General features: G+C 40.6%; 1 protein-coding gene across 2 annotated transcripts in view; it reads left to right on the forward strand.

Moving 5' to 3' along the window:
* Window positions 1-19,763, forward strand: part of PDCD11 (programmed cell death 11) — an 88,331-nt gene that overhangs the window by 11,392 nt on the left and 57,176 nt on the right. For both annotated transcript variants that reach the window (XM_089690249.1, XM_089690250.1), the window contains exons 3-9: window positions 2,549-2,683; window positions 9,659-9,826; window positions 9,950-10,111; window positions 11,864-11,987; window positions 15,691-15,872; window positions 15,960-16,067; window positions 17,135-17,341. In XM_089690249.1, the coding sequence (XP_089546375.1) occupies window positions 2,549-2,683; window positions 9,659-9,826; window positions 9,950-10,111; window positions 11,864-11,987; window positions 15,691-15,872; window positions 15,960-16,067; window positions 17,135-17,341 (1,086 nt within the window). The remainder of the gene's footprint in view (window positions 1-2,548; window positions 2,684-9,658; window positions 9,827-9,949; window positions 10,112-11,863; window positions 11,988-15,690; window positions 15,873-15,959; window positions 16,068-17,134; window positions 17,342-19,763) is intronic.

The raw sequence follows: 19,763 nt of genomic DNA on the forward strand, positions 1-19,763 counted from the left end.
AAAACCAAGTATGAGATGATATTTATAGGGCTAATACTTTGTAAATATAGAAGACACAAAATAGCCAAAGCACAGGGGTTAATAAATCATTATACCATTGGGAGATTGGAAGGGGGTGTGAGAAAGGAGGTGGGGCCTCTGAAACACATTGTACACGCCCCTCTTCTCATCTCCCGGTTTGTTTGAGGATGGCTGTAGATTCTGCCGCTACTCCTTTTTGGTAGGTCTAGCTCCATCCATATTTGTGACAGCTGCTGCTGCCGCTTTGCAGGCTCTGCATTCCATCCATGTTTTCCCTCCATGATCAAGCAGCACCTTGTTTACCTCGCATATAAGTGTGGATATTTTGTTTCTCAATAAATGTTACAATGTTTTATTAACCTTTGCGCTTGGCTACTTTGTGTCTTCTATACTGTTGCTGAGGATCCTTCCCTGATCTGATGTTCCTTAGCTGCGTAACTTGCTGATCCCTTTACTTCTCCATCTATCCCAGACTCCTACCCTGCACTGACTGTTACTACAGGTTGCTGGCTACTTGTACTCATTGCCCTGAGCTACCACTACATTTTATAATACCAGTTTTGGAGTATCTTCTCCAGGAATAAGTATTCTTTTTCTGATTTTTCTCCCTTCCAGCTGGGCTTCTTTTCCACACTTCTTGTTGTCTTATCCTATGAACATTATTTGTGGACTCAAACTGTGAGCTATGAGAGACTATATTTTATTAATCATTACAAATAACTGTAGTAAAACCCTCCACTGTGCAGTCCATCATGAGCTTACTGTCTCATAACAGTTACTGATTGATATTCGGGATGAATTCTGTTATCAGTGACATTTTGTTGGCCATCAGAGGCCTGTAATGTGTTTTACGGAAGGAAGTCAGTGGAATTTTGTTCAGTTTATTTAATCATGCTCAGTTGATATTTTAGTGCAGTTTAGTGTCTAGCTCTTTAAAGCCTGACTTCATCTTTCCTTTCACTTTAGGTAGTCTGGGTAAAGCTGGCCCAAACAAACTATTTTCTTTACTAACTGCTATGGTTACTGTCAGTGCTGCTAAACTGTATGTAGCATCCTCTCCTGTCTGCTACAGAATCAAAATAGGTTGAGAGTTTCTCAGCCAGCCACAGGAAGCTTTGTTTTTATTTGATCTATGAATACAAGGCTTTCTCTAAATGGCTGGGGTGGACATTGTGACAACATCCTTGTGCCTCTCCTCAGCAAATCTGAGGAAGCCATGTATTTTATTGATAAAAAAACAAGGCTCCCTGTGAATGGCAGAGAAGCTCTCAGCCTGACTCTATTTTTTGCCGACAGCAGACCGTAGGTCCTTAGACTGCTTTTGAAATGCAGTGCTGTATATTGTATGTAGCTGATGGTGCATACATTTTATGCAGTGCATACAGCAGCCAGGGCAATTGGGAAAGGAAATAGTTTGTTAGAGTCAAGCTGGCTCAAACAAACTATTTTAAAGGGAAAATGGAGCTAGGCTTTAAAGCGTCAGCAGTTCAAGGTCCTAAAATCATCAAGACCGATACAGGGTCCATAGCCCTGTATTGGGCGTGAGGTCGCCGAGGGGCAGTCAACTGCTAGAGCATGGGGGTGAACCATCTGCTGGAGGAGCAGAGGGTTGGGTAAGTGAAAGTACTTTTACTCTTCCCTTGACCTAAACAAGCAGTTACCCTTGCAGGACAGCCGCACTGCAAAGGAGAATTTTCAGATTTCCCAAAGTTGGGCTTTAATGAAAGTTACTTTCAGTAAGTAACTTTATAAATCTTTATGAATACATTCCTGGCATGTCACAATATACAACAGCAGTTTTTTTTTTCTTTGGGCAGGTTCTCACCACATGCAGTCCAGTGTGGTGTGTTTTTTTTTTTTTTTTTTTTTTCTGCATCAAAAACGCATAAATAGGTTAAATGGTTTACAGTGTCACAGTTCACACCAGTGCAGTTAGTTACAATTCCTGAAAAACAAAGTAGAACATGCTGCATTTTTTTCTGCACTGAACTGTAATGGAATGCGGTAAAATGCATAAAAAAACAGACCGGAACGCACATGTCCTTATTTAAGGTGGGGAAAACAAAAAGAAGAGAAAAAATACACCAGAAGACAAAAAATGCATCAAAAATGTACATGCAGAAACGCATCCGAACTGTGTTTCTAAAGTGCAAAGTGGACCCAAGTTTAAAATTCTTGGCATCGTGTTTAAGTGGCAGCCTGCTGTTTAGGTCAAACTCCACACACTTGTCCCAGAAGCTGCCTGGAAATTACTTGGTATGCTTTTGCCTTCTGCTGGATAAACTTTGAGTGTAGAGTTTTCTATTTATGTTTTTTTTTTTTTTGTATTGGTTGGACTAAATGGATTTGTGTCCTTCTCTTCCTCCTCCCTCTTTCCTCCTCCCTCGTTTTTAAACCTTTGCATTGATCTCAAAACTATATTGTTTGACTTTCCGTGGCCTTGGGTACTGTAGGTTGATAAATAATTGCACAGTTTGTACTGTACATTTTAATTTCCTTTGTTAATGTATTCCTTGGTATAACATAGACCTACCATGAAGAAGCAGAGGAGAAGGCTATTAGAAAGAAAAAGAAGAAAGAACTGAATGAAACTTCAAAGGCAGCACAGCATGACAGGGGCTCATTTGCAAAAGTGAAAGCAGTGGAGCTGCTAAGTTATAAGGTTTGTAAACCCTCTTAACCTAAAATTTTAGATGTAGGTGCTTTGCTATGTATGTATAGTGTGTGTGTGTATATGTGTGTGTATGTATGTATGTATGTATGTATATATATATATATATATATATATATATATATATATATATATATATATATGTGTGTATATATATCTCACACAGAAGTGAGTACACCCCGCACATTCTTGTAAATATTTTAGTATAGCTTTTCATGTGACAACACTGAAGAAATGACACTTTTCTACAATGTAAAGTAGTGAGTGTACAGCTTGTATAACAGTGTAAATTTGCTGTCCCCTCAAAATAACTCACACAGCCATTAATGTCTAAACCGCTGGCAACAAAAGTGAGTACACCCCTAAGTGAAAATGTCCAAATTGGGCCCAATTAGCCATTTTCTGTCCCCGGTGTCATGTGACTCGTTAGTGTTACAAGGTCTCAGGTGTGGATGGGGAGCAGGTGTGTTAAATTTGGTGTTATAACTGTCACTCTCTCATACTGGTTACTGGAAGTTCAACATGGCACCTCATGGCAAAGAACTCTGAGGATCTGAAAAAAAGAGTTGTTGCTCTACATAAAGATGGCCTAGGCTATAAGAAGATTGCCAAGAACCTGGAACTGAGCTGCAGAACGGTGGCTATACAGCGGTTTAACAGGACAGGTTCCATTCAGAACCGGCCTCGCCATGGTCGACCAAAGGAGTTGAGTGCACGTGATCAGCGTCATATCCAGAGGTTGTCTTTGGCAAATAGATGTATGAGTGCTGCCAGCATTGCTGCAGAGGTTGAAGGGGTGGTGGGGGTCAGCCTGTCAGTGCTCAAACCATATGCCGTACACTACATCAAATTGGTCTGCATGGCTGTCGACCCAGAAGGAAGCCTCTTCTAAAGATGATGCACAAGAAAGCCTGCAAACAGTTTACTGAAGACAAGCAAACTAAGGATATGGATTACTGGAACCATGTCCTGTGGTATGATGAGACGAAGAAACTTATTTGGTTCAGATGGAGTAAAGCGTGTGTGGCGACAGCCAGGTGAGGAGTACAAAGACAAGTGTGTCTTGCCTACAGTCAAGCATGGTGGTGGGAATGTCGTGGTCTGGGGCTGCATGAATGCTGTCGGCACTGGGGACGTACAGTTTATTGAGGGAACCATGAATCCCAACATGTACTGTGACATATTGAAGCAGAGCATGATCTCCTCCCTTAGGAGACTGGTCCGCAGGTCAGTATTCCAACATAACGACCCCAAACACACCTCCAAAACGACCACTGCCTTGCTGAAGAAGCTAAGGGTAAAGGTGATGGACTGGCCAGGCATATCTCCAGACCTAAACCCTATTGAGCATCTGTGGGGCATCCTCAAACGGAAGGTAGAGGAGCACAAGGTCTCTAACATCCACCAGCTCCATGATGTCATCATGGAGGAGTGGAAGAGGACTGCAATGGCAACCTGTGAAGCTCTGGTGAACTCCATGCCCAAGAGGGTTAAGGCAGTGCTGGAAAATAATGGTGGTCACACAAAATATTGACACTCTGGGCCCAATTTGGACATTTTCACTTAGGGGTGTACTCACTTTTGTTGCCAGCGGTTTAGACATTAATGGCTGTGTGTTGAGTTATTTTGAGAGGACAGCACATTTACACTGTTATACAAGCTGTACACTCACTACTTTACATTGTAGCAAAGTGTCATTTCTTCAGTGTTATCCCTTGAAAAGATATAATAAAATATTTACAAAAATGTGAAGGGGGGGATATTCACTTCTGTGAGATATTGTATATGTATGTGAAATAAGTATTGAACACGTCACCATTTTTCTCTGTAAATATATTACTGAGCCAAGGACCACTTGTGGAGAACTCCAGAAAGACCCAGACCTTAGCAGGTACAATTGTTTCAAAGGAAATTATAAGTAATGCACTCAACTGCCATGGCCTGTGTGCATGCTCACCACACAAGACTCCATTGCAGAAGAAAAAGCATGTTGAAGCTCATTTAACCACTTGCCTACAGGGCACTCATACCCCCTTCCTGCCCAGGCCAGTTTTCAGCTTTCAGCGTGGTCGCACTTTGAATGACAATTGCGCGGTCATGCAACACTGTACCCATATGAAATTTTTATCATTTTTTTGAGACAGAGCTTTCTTTTGGTGATATTTAATCACCTCTGGGTTTTTTATTTTTTGCTAAACAAACCAAAAATAACTGAAAATTTTGAAAAAAAAGTTTTTTCTTTAGTTTTGTAAAGTGATTTTTCTCCTTCACTGATGTGCGCTAATGAGGCTGCAGTGATGGGCACTGATAGGCACTGATGAGGCATTAGTAGGTGGTACTGATGGGCATTGACAGGCATCACTGATGGGCACTGTTAGGCGGCACTGATAGGTGACACTGAAAGGCAGCTCAGATGGGCTCTGATATGTGGCATTGATGTGCACTGGCAGGCACTAATATGTGGCATTGATGAGGCACTAATGGGCACTGCCAGCTGGCATTGATGGGCACTGACAGGTGGCACTGCTGGGGCTACACTGATCATCAGGACACACTGATCATCAGTGCCCTGATGATCAGTGTACATGTCCCCTCCGAGGAATGCCGATTACCAACTCTGCTCTCCTCTCGAGCTGTCAGCGTGACAGCTCATGTGGAGAGTAATGCCGATAACCGGCATTTCCCTATTTTACATGCAATCAGCTGTGATTGGACACAGCTGATCACATGACCGAGCCCACATCTTCGGCTCTTTCCGTTGATCGGTGATCCGCTGTGTCCAAGGGACACAGCGCACCACTGATCGTCGCGCTGCGCCCTCCTCGAGCTGTGCATGCTTGGTTAGAGTGGGAGGATGTCATATGACGTCCTCCCAGAACAAGAGAACCGCCTTGCGCCCGTCATTACCTAATATGGCGGGCGGGAGGCGGTTAAAGTTTGCTGCACATTTAAACAAGCCTGTGAAATACTGGGAGCATATAGTCTGGTCAGATGAGACCAAAATTGAACTCTTTGGATGCCATAATACACATCATGTTTGGAAGTCAAATGGCACTGCACATCACCCCAAAAACTTCATCCCTACAGTGAGGTTTGGAGGCGGGAACATCATGGTGTGGGGCTGTTTTTTCAGCATACGGTACTGGCAAACTGCTTATCACTGAAGGAAGGATAAAAGGAAAAACATACCAAGACATTCTTGATAAAAATATGCTGCCATCTACCAGGATGATGAAGATGAAACAAGGGTGGACATTTCAGCAAAACAATGACAAACACAAAGCCAAGGAAACTCTCAATTGGTTTCAAAGAAAGAAAATAAAGCTGTTAGAATGGCCCAGCCAATCACCTGACTTGAATCCAATAGAAAATCTATGGAAGGAACTAAAAATGAGAGTTCATAAAAGAGGTCCACAGAACCTTCAAGAATCGCACCTGAGCAATGCATGCAACTAGTTTCTCCATACAGGAGGCGTCTTGAAGCCGTCATTACCAACAAAGGATTTTGTACGAAGTATTAAATAAATTTCAGATAGTGTGTTCAGTACTCTTTCCCTGTGTCGTTCAATTTTTTTACACATACAGTAACTTAATTTCTGAACGTATTTGTTTTGGTTTATTTGTATGTATGAATTGCATGGCATGTTACTGATGTGGTTAAAATCTCATGTCAATGGCACGTTTAGAAATATATTTACCAAGAAAAATGGTTACGTGTTCAGTATTTATTTTACCTGGTGTGTGTGTGTTTATTATTTATTTATTCCAGCGTTGGTATTTAACAATTAACTGAATTATACCTTGAACTGTGCATGCATGTACAACTTATAAAATAAATTTTAGCAGGTAAGGTGAAATGTTATGGCAGAAGCATCATAGAGGGTCTTTTCTACCATAAATATCGTATCTGCTAGCAGTTTTTACATTGCAGATTTAGTAACTCTCTAATTTTGAAAACCGCATACTTCTTTAACCGCTTGCCACTCCGCCCTATAGTAGAAGGGCTGCACAAAATCACATGTGTGTATACATGATTTGCATTTCCAAGTAGGGGGAATGCGCGCTCACAGCCCTACCCCCGCTGCCTTTGGCGGCTATGGATGTCAGTCACTTGGTCCCAGCCAGAGATTCCCCGCCGGCTCCCGGCGATCACCGAGTAGCACTGACAAGGGAGAGACCTGTGCGTAAACAGCAAGAACATGCTTCTGTGTATTTCTCTGTGTAAAACACACACAGCACATTATGTAAAACAGCACACAGTTAACCCTTTGAGCGCCACAGATTAACCCCTTCCTGCCCAGTGTCATTAGCACAGTGTCAGTGCTTTTTATTAGCACTGATCACTGTATTAGTGTCAGTGGGATTAATCCGTTCCCACCCAGTGTCAGACTGCCGCAGTCAAGCTAGGAGTCGCTGATCGCCGCCATTACTAGTATATGTGTGTATGTGTATATACAGTCAGGTCCATAAATATTGGGACATCGACACAATTCTAACATTTTTGGCTCTATACACCACCACAATGGATTTGAAATGAAATGAACAAGATGTGCTTTAACTGCAGACTGTCAGCTTTAGTTTGAGGATATTTACATCCAAATCAGGTGAACGGTGTAGGAAGTACAACAGTTTGCATATGTGCCTCCCACTTGTTAAGGGACCAAAAGTAATGGGACAATTGGCTTATCAGCTGTTCCATGGCCAGGTGTGTGTTATTTCCTCATTATCCCAATTACAATGAGCAGATAAAAGGTCCAGAGTTCATTTCAAGTGTGCTATTTGCATTTGGAATCTGTTGCTGTCAACTCTCAAGATGAGATCCAAAGAGCTGTCACTATCAGTGAAGCAAGCCATCATTAGGCTGAAAAAACAAAAGAAACCCATCAGAGAGATATCAAAAACATTAGGCTTGGCTAAAACAACTGTTTGGAACATTCTTAAAAAGAAGGAACGCACCGGTGAGCTCAGCAACACCAAAAGACCCGGAAGACCACGGAAAACAACTGTGGTGGATGACCGAAGAATTCTTTCCCTGGTGAAAAAAACACCCTTCACAACAGTTGGTCAGATCAAGAACACTCTCCAGGAGGTAGGTGTATGTGTGTCAAAGTCAACAATCAAGAGAAAACTTTGCCAGAGTGAATACAGAGGGTTCACCACAAGATGTAAACCATTGGTGAGCCTCAAAAACAGGAAGGCCAGATTAGAGTTTGCCAAACGACATCTAAAAAAGCCTTCACAGTTCTGGAACAACATCCTATGGACAGATGAGACCAAGATCAACTTGTACCAGAGGGATGGGAAGAGAAGAGTATGGAGAAGGAAAGGAACTGCTCATGATCCTAAGCCTACCACCTCATCAGTGAAGCATGGTGGTGGTAGTGTCATGGCGTGGGCATGTATGGCTGCCAATGGAACTGGTTCTCTTGTATTTATTGATGATGTGACTGCTGACAAAAGCAGCAGGATGAATTCTGAAGTGTTTCGGGGAATATTATCTGCTCATAATCGGCCAAATGCTTCACAACTCATTGGACGCTGCTTCACAGTGCAGATGGACAATGACCCAAAGTATACTGCAAAAGCAACCAAAGAGTTTTTTAAGGGAAAGAAGTGGAATGTTATGCAATGGCCAAGTCAATCACCTGACCTGAATCCGATTGAGCATGCATTTCACTTGCTGAAGACAAAACTGAAGGGAAAATGCCCCAAGAACAAGCAGGAACTGAAGACAGTTGCAGTAGAGGCCTGGCAGAGCATCACCAGGGATGAAACCCAGCGTCTGGTGATGTCTATGCGTTTCAGACTTCAGGCTGCAATTGACTGCAAAGGATTTGCAACCAAGTATTAAATAGTGAAAGTTTGATTTATGATTATTATTCTGTCCCATTACTTTTGGTCCCTTAACAAGTGGAAGGCACATATGCAAACTGTTGTAATTCCTACACCGGTCACCTGATTTGGATATAAATACCCTCAAATTAAAGCTCACAGTCTGCAGTTAAAGCACATCTTGTTTGTTTCATTTCAAATTATTGTGGTGGTGTATAGAGCCAAAAATGTTAGAATTGTGTCGATGTCCCAATATTTATGGACCTGACTGACTGTATATGTGTGTGTGTGTGTGTGTGTATATATGTGTGTGTGTGTGTGTGTGTGTATATATATATATATATATATATATATATATATATATATATATATATATATATATATATATATATATATATATATATATATATATATATATATATAAAAATCTAGTGTGTATGTGTGTGTATATGTATGTATGTATGTGTGTGTATATATATATGTGTATATGTGTATGTGTGTGTATATGTATGTGTATGTATATATATGTATATATATATATATATATATATATATATATATATATATATACCGCCATTTGTAGATGCTATAACTTTCACGTAACCCAATTCATTTTACATACATTGGTTTTTTTTAGCAAACACAAGTAATAGAATACATTTTGGCCTAAATTTTGACTTTTTTTTTTTTTTTTGGGATATGTTTCATAGCAAAAAGTCAAAAATTTTGCTTTTGTTTCTTTTTCTTTTTTCAAAATTGTGAGGTTTTTTTATAGTGCAAAAAATAAAAAAACGCAGAGGCAATCAAATACCACTGAAAGAAAGCTCTATTTGTGGGGAAAAAATTAAATAAATTTCATTTATGTATGGTGTTGCATGACCACGCAATTGTCAGTTAAAGTAACACAGCGCCTTATCACAAAAAATGGCCTGGCCAGGAGGGGGGGGGGGGGGGGTAAATCCTCTGGAGGGCAAGTGGTTAACAGACCACAGAGTTTTCAGCTTTAGGTGAAGTAATTTATTTTTTACTTGATTGCCAGAACTGGTTAGATCCAGAAATGTTCAGGTTTCCAGCCTTATGACTTCATATTTTAAGTTTTGCACCCCTGTATTAAGTCTTTTTCTCCTTGTGCAGGACCTTAGTGTTGGGATGTTGTTTCTGGGATGCATCAAAGAGGTCAAAGATTTTGAACTGGTTATAAGCTTGCCTTATAATCTCGTAGGCTTTGTTCAAGCAACAAATATTTCTGAGGCCTACACAAAAATGCTTAATGAACAAGTGGAAAAAGAGGAACTGCTGGAGGTAAGTGTTATCCTTGGCAAACCTGCTTCATTGATTAGTTTAGAATATTCTCAAAATAGTTTTGCTTTTTATTATGGAATTAATGTTGCCTAATAATAATGATTTTTTTTTTTTTTCCATCAGGGTCTGATTCCTCTTCCTGACCTGTATTCACCAGGAATGCTGGTCAGATGTGCCATTAGCAATTTGGAGACCACGTCTGGTGGTCTCAATAGTATCAAATTGTCCTTAAACCCAAAACTCGTTAATAGGGATCTTGCTCCATCTTCTCTGCACACAGGCATGGTATGTCTGCAAAGTATTGTGTTTGAAAGCGAAAATGTGAAAAAAATATATTTTACTTAAACATCCATATCAGAAGCTGAGCTACATTCAGTGTCCACTTTATTAGGTATACATGTCCAGTAAGAGAAATGGTTAAACTGTAAACTTTGTTGGTGCAACTCAATATATAAGCATGTAGACACGATCAAGTGGTTCAATATGGAGGATGAGGGATCTTAGCGACTTTGTCAGTAAATTGATTGTTGCTAGATGTTTTGGTTGCACTACTGACTGGCTGAAAGTCTTTATACACTACAGTCTTTTCAGTGTACAGAGAATGGTAGGAAATGCCAGCAGTAGTTCTGGTTAAAACGCCTTTTTATTTAAAAAAAAAAAAAAAATGCAGAGTAGAATGGCCACACCTGTTCACAGCTGCTCAGATACAATACTGAATTGAAGTTTTGGATAGTGTAGGTAAGTGTTAAAAACTGTCTGAGATGCATTCTGTCTGTGCTGTGATTATTTATATCCAAGGCGGAGAGAGGGGAGAAATACAAATGTTCTTGCTTCCAGAGGGGGCACCTATTCTGATGACAATTTCCAGAATTGGGGAGGTTTGATTCACGTTCAGTTGTTTTTCTGGTACAACAAATGAAGAAAAAAACCTCTCCGCTGGGGGCATGTCAATAAAAACATCTTAGGGTTTCTAACCCTGACCCACTGTATCCACAATAAAAACGTGTTGGTTAGGGTAACACTTAAGAAAAGTAGAATCTGACCAAAACAGTCCTTTTAGAAACTTGATCATAGTTTTTGTCTCTTTATGCATCATAGATGTAAACATAAAGAAGTAAGAATAAAAAAACCTAGCTTGACGCCAACCGCACGCAAATTACCGGCCGCACAGAACTGGGCTTTTATTTCTAAGGGGCCACTAAATTGCATACCTGTCTTCCGGGTGGGAGCTCGCCGCATGGCATGCTCCCAGCATAAAGACTGGGGTGTCACTGAAAGTCCCGGGTCCTATTTTAACGATCGGGACCCGGAACTCCTGATTCCGGATCACCTGATCGCCGTGATGGCCTCTGATTGGCTGTCCGTGATTAGTCACTGTGAAGTCCCCCCCCCTTCTTGTTTCCTCTCCTAATAAAGGAGAGTTACATTCTCGAGAAAGAGAAAGTGTGTGTAAATAAATAATTTAAAAATACCTAGATCAAGGTTTGATCTATGTCTGTGCCAGGGTTAGTGTTTGGGTCAAAAGTAAGGGTCGGGGTTTTTTCTTTGTCAGTTAGTGGCAGGATATAAAAAAAAAAAAAAGCAAATTGCACACTATTGTTTGTGGGCTGTAATGTGGGTACAAACAACTAACATACACACATGTGGTATCACTGCGATCGTCAGGAGTAGGAAAAATTATTTTGGGTTGTTCTTTGGTGGTAAGTTACGGTAGTAGCAAGAAATATACAGCTAAATTTAAAAAGGTTTATTTTTTTTTTTACTATTTTGTGTATTAATAAAAAAAAAAACAAAATCAGGAGATAACTATTACCATTTGCCACCAAATGAAAGCCCAATTTGTCCTGGAAAAAAGGTAGTCTCTACCTTTTATGCAAGTAATTGTGATATGTACAGTTTTGCTAACACATTTGCCAAATTGTGCTTAGGCGTTAAGATTTGTTTTACCCTTAGGCACAAAGGGGTTTAAAAAAAAAAAAAGTCAGGTAATTGATGTTAAGCATATTTTATAGCTTGAACTCTGCTCTGTCTCTCCAGTATCTCACCGGTGTTGTGTGTAGTGTGGAAGACCATGGCTATCTCATTGATTTGGGAATTGGTGGGACTAAAGCTTTCCTACCTCGACAGAAGGCTGAAGTGTATATAAACCAGACCAGCAAAGGTGGGCAGTTTCTACATAGTTTTTGTCTGTAAATATCACAATGTTTATTACACATATTTGTACATGTTGCTAGACATAAAAGATGAATAATATTTAGTGTCATTTCTTAAACTGTACTTAAATGCAAGTAATTTTAATTTGTCTGCTGTGTACAGTGCTGTGAATTCGTATTTGCTGCCTTCCTAATTTTTTGCCTATTTGTCACCCTTAAATGATTCACATCAAGCAAATTTTAAAATTATGCAAAGATAGTCCGAGTAAATACAAAATGCAGTTTTTAATTGATGGTTTCATGTATTAAAGTATAACTTAAAGCTAAACTGTTTCTTTTTTTTTTTTTTTTAGTTTTTGGATAGAGTGGAGAGGGATTAGAGTACCTATTAGGTTTTTATTGCTGTCTGTGGATTTGTTAAGGAGAAACTCCCTCTCTATTTGTCCTGTTTACCATTCTCATTGAAAGTAAAAGCAAATCCCATATTTTGGGCTGTCCCCAGAAAAGTAGCGTATTTTTCGCTCCATAAGACGCACTTTTTTCCCCCCAAAAAAGGGGGGAAAATGTCAGTGCGTCTTACGGAGCGAATATAGAGCGGCCGGTCCGGTATTTCCACTGCCGCCGTGCAGAATACCGGGCCGGCCGCTCAGCTCTGCATGGAGAGGACTGCTGACCTTTGGGGAGGTGGGGAGCGTGTACCTGAATTGGACAGGTACCCGCTCTTACTTCTTTGTTCTTTGATCTTACCTGTTCCTCTATCCAGCGGCGCGCTGTCTTCCCGGCTTGTGTAGTGCAGGCACTGGGCATGACAGCCGGGTGCCAAGTGCGCATGCGCAAGAAGCGGTGCTTTTTGTGAATGGTAAGGCGGTACCTGGGACACATGACCGATCCCAGAAGCTGCCGGACCAATCACAAAGTGCTTCTCGCTCATGCGCACTGGGCACCCGGCTGTCATGCCGAGCGCCATTACAGAAGCCGGGAAGACAGCACGCGGCTGGATCGAGGAACAGGTAAGATCAAACAAAAACTCTGTGGAAGTAAGAGCGGGTACCTGTCAAATTCAGGTACCCGCTCCCCACCTCCCCAAAGGTCAGCAGTCATCTGTACTGTCCGCAGTCTCTGGTCATCCCTGTGCTGTCCGCAGTCTCTGGTCATCCCTGTGCTGTCCGCAGTCTCTGGTCATCCCTGTGCTGTCCGCAGTCTCTGGTCATCCCTGTGCTGTCCGCAGTCTCTGGTCATCCCTGTGCTGTCCGCAGTCTCTGGTCATCCCTGTGCTGTCCGCAGTCTCTGGTCATCCCTGTGCTGTCCGCAGTCTCTGGTCATCCCTGTGCTGTCCGCAGTCTCTGGTCATCCCTGTGCTGTCCGCAGTCTCTGGTCATCCCTGTGCTGTCCGCAGTCTCTGGTCATCCCTGTGCTGTCCGCAGTCTCTGGTCATCCCTGTGCTGTCCGCAGTCTCTGGTCATCCCTGTACTATGTCTGCAGTCCATTAGTTCAGAATTTTTTTCTTTTTCCTGTTTTCTGCCTCTAAAACCTAGGTGCGTCTTATGGAGCGACAAATACGGTAATAGATGGGAATCTTCCAACGGGGACACTAGTTTTTGGTGACCTGGGGGTCCCCAAGGAATTCCCTTAATTTGCTTGTATTTCCTCTCACTTCCTGGTTGGCTATGGGACAGGAAGTGAAGGGAAATCTGTGCAATGGGACACAGATGGTGAAAAAAAATTTGCCAGGGTTTATAACCACCCCTTGCTCTATCCAAAATGAAAAAAAAAAAGTTATTCATATAGTTTTGCGATTAACCACATTTTTTGGAAAGCTGAGTTAAATTTCACTTGCCACACCCATGCCTGATTACTGCCAGACTTGTTGAATCAAGAAATCGCTTAAATAAAAGCTGTCTGACAATGTGAAGCATGCTAAAACATCTAAAAAAAAAGCAACACATCATGCCATGATCTAAAGGAATTCAAGAACAGATGAGAAATAAAGTAATGCGTATCAGGTTGGAATGGGTTACATAGCAATTTCTAAGCCTATGGGACTCCAGCAAACCACAGTGAGAGCCATTATCCACAAATAGAGAAAGTTTGGAACATTGATGAACCTTCCCAGGAGTGTCCAGCCTACCAAAATTTTTTAAATGTGTGTGTCACGTTACATCTGGTGTAAAACGAACACATTTCATAAAAAGAATGTCATACCAACAGTCAAACGTGGTGGCAGTGTGATGGTCTGGGGCTGCTTTGAAGCTTCAAGACCTGAGTGACTAGCCATAATTGATGGAACTGTGAAGGCTGCGCCCTACCAGGAAATCCTGAAGGAGAATGTCCAGCAATCAGTTTGTTACCTCAAACTCAAGCACACTTGGGTTATGCAGCAGGACAATGATCTGAAACACACTAACAAGTCCACCTCTGAATGGCTCAAAAAAAAAAAATTAAGATTTTGAAGTGCCCTAGGCAAAGTTCAGAATTAAATCCAATTGAGATGCTGCGGCATGACCTTAAACAGGCCATTCATGCTTGAAAACCCTCCAGTGTGGCTGAAGTAAAACAATTCTGGAAGGAAGAATGGGCCAAAATTCCTCCAAAGCAATGTGCAAGACTCATTGCCAGTTATCGCAAACACTTGATTGGCCAGGCGGGTATGGACAGCTTTTTTTTTTTTTTTTTTTTTCCCCTTAATAAATGAGATAATCCTTTTTAATAACTGCATTTTGTATTTTACTCAAGTTATCTTTTGTGTAATAAAATTTTGTTTGATCTGAATCATTTAAGTGTGAAAATATAGAAAAAAAATCAGGAATGGGGCAAATACTTTTTCACAACACGTGCCTACAAGATTGGTCCTAAATTTCTACAACTTCCCTTTTGAGTGGACAGAAAGTTAGGCAGTTCTTTACCAAAAGAACATGCATTATACTATAGTAGAAGCAGCCTCAGCCTGGCTTTGTCCAGGCCACCCCTCCAATTAGTTTTGGTTTGCCTATGGTACATGGTCTTGGGACCTCCATGACTAAACCCCTTGGGCAGGGTGAAAAGCATCAGGGGCGTGGCCTGGACAGAGCCAGGCTGAGGCTGCTGCTACTATACTGACTGTAGGGTACTGATGGTGTGCAGCGCTTTGGGTTGTGTCCTTCCTTTATACTCCATTCATTGAGCCAGGATGGGCTCTCCCCGCTCTGCACCCTCGGCGTGAGTCACTGGACTGGTATACATAGGAACTTCAAGTAGCACCACTAGTTTTTCTCAGGGTGGGGTTGCAGGATGATACAGTGCCTTTCTGGATTTTAAACAGTATAGGCACTTATTTTTAATGTTTTACACCAGCAAAAGGGGCCAGCATGAAGTAATTTATCAAGATGTAATAGGACTACAGTCCCACTTAAAATTGGGTTTATATATAATTGCCTGCTATTGTGTAGAAGATTATAAGCTTGACTCACTAAACTCTAACAAATATTGTACATGTTCTAACACACTTTTTTTTAGCTCTCATTGCTTATAGTTTTTGAAAACATTGTTATGGCCAAGACTGATGGTTCTAGCCTGGTGAATTGAGCCTTGTGAACCCAGTGAATGATTTGTAAAGGAATGAAGTGCACACCTATAACAATGCTGTAACCCCAAGCAATCTCAAATGAAGAAAAAAAGTATAAATATATATTCTTTATTGAGTTGTTCCTTTTTTTTTTTTCTTTATGCTTACAGGAATTGGGTTGAGAGTGGGGCAATATCTGGACTGTGTGATTGAAGAGGTGAAAAATGATGGAAGAATCTTGCGTCTGTCAGTCAGCCGGTCTGATGTGGCTGCAGCCATTGCCACAGATGAACAGAAGTGGACTATGAATAACCTGGTGCCAGGCTTAGTGGTAAAAGCTCATATTCAAAAGGTATGACTCACAAATGCTTTATACTTTGTCACAGATGACAGTTTGTGTCTCTGCAGTGAAGGTAACAATTGTCCCTTCTGGTTACAGATCTGTTATGACCACATCACTATATCCTTCTTGTCTTCCTACACTGGAATAGTGGATTTCTTGCATCTAGAATCTAAAAAAGCAAACTTGTACCAAATAGATCAGTTGGTGAGTATCCAGTGAGTTTTGTAGAGTATTGCTGTGAGGACATGAAGGAAGTGTTGCATGGCATGAAAATAGATGTCATTTCAAACACATGGTGCAGAAAAGCTTCCGTCCTTCTTCTACAAACTGTAATAATTTTGTAGGCCAAGGTAAAAAAATCTATATTAAACATATGGTTCATGCTCTTCATACTACTCTACATGCAACCAATATAATTAATCAGATGTCCCATAAAAGTTCATAGGTAAATGATAAATATGGATAAATTAATAAAACCACCATGCCATAAATATAGTGTACATATCAAAATAAAGTTCATAAATTAATAAAGTTCCAGTTGTCTACCTGAAAGTTGCAAAGTGAATGTGCACCGTGAAATCCATAAGTAATGGATCTGCATATCACAGAACTGAAGCACCCAGCAGCCTGAGGAAAGTACTATCTGGTAAGCATACACTTAGGGTGCTTCATTTCAGTGATATGCAGACCCATTGTTTGTGGATGTTACCTTGCACATTCACTTTTCAACTTTGTGGAAGACACGTTGCACTTTATTAATTTCATTAACCTTTTTTTTATTTATATATAGTGTGTGTGTGTTTTGATATGAACTCTATATCGTTTGGTGGTTTTATTGATTCATTCATATTTCTCATTTACCTATGGGCTTTACTTGGAGCATTTGATTAATCATATTTATTGTATTTACTAGTAGTATGATCACTAGCACATGTTTTTTTGATTAGACTTTTTTTATTTTTTTACCTTGGCGCCGCATCTTCATACTGTTTAATGGAAATTAACATATATTGGCTCTTTGCAAGCAGCTGAGTTACCCATTTGTGCAGACTGTTTGAACAGTTATTCTGTATACCCCCAGCCCTTTCTCTTTCTGAAACAAGTTGTGGCAGTGCATTAGCCTATTCTGATGCAGCATACATGTGGATCATATGTGGAAAAAGGAAACCTGACTTAAACCTGTACCTTCATCTCAACATGCATGGCACACTTTGTAATAGGCAGGAACCAGGTAACCATTAAACTATAATTTATCTATTCATCTTATCTAGGTTAAAGCTTGCATCCTGTGGATTGATAAATCTTCCAAGACCATACGACTGACATTACGCAAGACCTTCCTGCAACCTGGGAAGCTGATGAAACAACTGTCCAGTAACTGGATTGGCACAATTCATGAGAAGTGTACGGTGAAGGCACTGTATAAAAATGCTGGAGCAATATTTGAGCTGGATGGGGAAACAACAGCTTTTGCACTTGTGAGTTTTATGGAAAGAAAACAGTGGAAACCATTTTGTTTTTATTTTGCAATAAAGGGAAGTTTAATTCTCTTGCATAAATAATCCTTGTGTAGTATCATATATCAGAAAAAAATATTACACCTGATAAAGAGACTCTCTGGAAGTTCAGGTTAGCATATGATGGGCTTTTTAAATGTGCTTTAATCAGTTTCCACCTGCAGTCTGTTGACTAATGTTCCTTTGCCTTACGGCACAGCATTTTTCAGTGAGGGTGCACCACAACCATGAGCCAAACGCTTGGCTTGCAGTTGTGATGCAGTCCTGCAACGTAAAATGGGTTGGGGAAGGGGAGGGTTGGTCAGTTGTACTTGGGACAGGAAAGCACAGACAGCACTTAAAATCTTGTAAAAGCAAAAATATATGTAATCTCCTGCGCTCAAGAGTTAGTATACTAGGATGGAACTGTATCAGGTCCTTCATGTGTCCAGTACCAACACAGGCCTTTCTGCCCTCTACGAGTTGGGGGAGGAACCCGCAGACAATAGCTGTAAGAACAAGGGAAAAGAGGACACACCAGCCTTGTGCATTATCCCTGATGATGGCTTTATTAACCACTTGCCGCCTGGTCTATGGTGAAATGACGGCCAGGCGAACAATTCGTCTCTCCGGCAGGGCGTCATATGATGTCCTTTCCGGATCGCTCTTTGCGTGTGCCCGCAGGGCCGCTCTGTGGTAAGATCTGTCACCGGCTTTGTACCTCGGACACGGCTGATGACAGATCTGTGTACCGGCCCCGTTGCCAGTACCATGTGACCTGCTGTGGACAATCACAGCAGGTCACATGATAGTTGTATACATTGGATGGCTTCCTTTCATTCCATCCATTGTATACAACTGTGTCTAGCTGTGAATGGTCACAGCGATCACATGCACAGGCTGGGCCAATCACAGCCCATCTGTGTCATGTGATTAGCCGTGGCCAATCACAGCTAATTGCAACAAAAAACCTGAATGAATCAATTTTCATTCAGTTAAATGCTTGCTTATGGCAAAGAAATTCTTTGCTATAAGCAATCAAATTGTGTTTAAAAAAAAAACAGATCACTTCCCCAAAGTAGTACAATGTTACTATGGTAACATTATACTACTTTGGTAATATGAAATATGCAATATGAAAAAATTAATCTTTTAAAAAAGAGAACAAATTTAATAAAATTTAAAAAAAATCTTTTTTTTTCGTACTGTCACCAGTCAGTATCCCTGATCACCGCCACACCAGTTATATGCTGACGCTATACTGTACTGGTGACGGTATGTAAGAAAAAAAAAAACTGTGAAAATAATTTTTTTAATTAGTTCATTTTCAGAAAAATTATGAAAAAAAAATTACAACTTCAAAAAGTTTGCCATGCCTCTTATGAAATACGTCGGACTGTCTACTTTGCAAAAAGGGGTCATTTGGGAGATATCTGTACTGTTCTGACAATTTTGGGCCTCAAGAAATTAGATTGGCTGTCAGTACTTCAGGATTGATCAATTTTCAGATATATCTCATAGTTTGTGAACTCTATAACTTTCCTACAAACTAAATAATAAATACTTATTTGGGTTATTTAAACCAAATAAATGTGCCAGAATACATCTTGGCCTAAATTTATGAAGAACAATTATTTATTTGCAAACTTTTATAACTGAAACAAAAACTAAAATGGGTTTGGTTTTTTTAAACATTTTCGGTCTTTTTTTGTTAATTTAGCAAAAAATAAAAACCCCAGTAGTGATTAAATACCACAAAGGAAAGCTCTAGTTGTGTGAAGAAAATTATAACTTTTTAGTTTGGGTACAGTGTTGCATGACCGTGCAATTGTCATTCAAAGTGTGAGAGCGCTGAAACCTGAAAAATGGCCTGGGCAGGAAGGGGGTAAAAGTCCCCGGTATTGAAGTGGTTAAATCCAAAGTTAAAATGTACTCACAAACACTGTGGTAACAGACATATCAAATACAAAGCAACCAATACACATGATCAGCTCACAAACTTGTGAGGACCCTCTTGTGGCTGACGTGTTTTGAGGAACAGTAGCTCTGAGAAAGAGGAGACTGCTCCTCAAGATGCGTCCGCCACAAGTGGGTCCTCATGAGTTTGGGAGCTGATCCTGTGTATTGGTTGCTTTGTATTTGATACGTTTTTGTCACCCACAGTGTTTGTGAGTATATTTTAACTTTGGATTTAATAAAGCTATCATCCTAGGTAATACACGAGGCTGGTGCACCCTCTTTTCCCTTTTTTTTCCAGCACTTACAACCCTGTCAGAATTTCTAGTTCTTCCTCATTCTTTGTAATCTCATTGATGATATTCCATATTATTTCCTGTTCTTTCCAAAAGTGAGGGGAGTTCTCCCTAGTTGGGGCATAAAGGGCAACAAATATCTGAGAGATATT

This window comes from Staurois parvus, unplaced genomic scaffold (assembly GCF_062004578.1).
Source record: "Staurois parvus isolate SC_StPar_1 unplaced genomic scaffold, SC_StPar_1.0 ptg000525l, whole genome shotgun sequence".
Lineage (NCBI taxonomy): Eukaryota > Metazoa > Chordata > Amphibia > Anura > Ranidae > Staurois > Staurois parvus.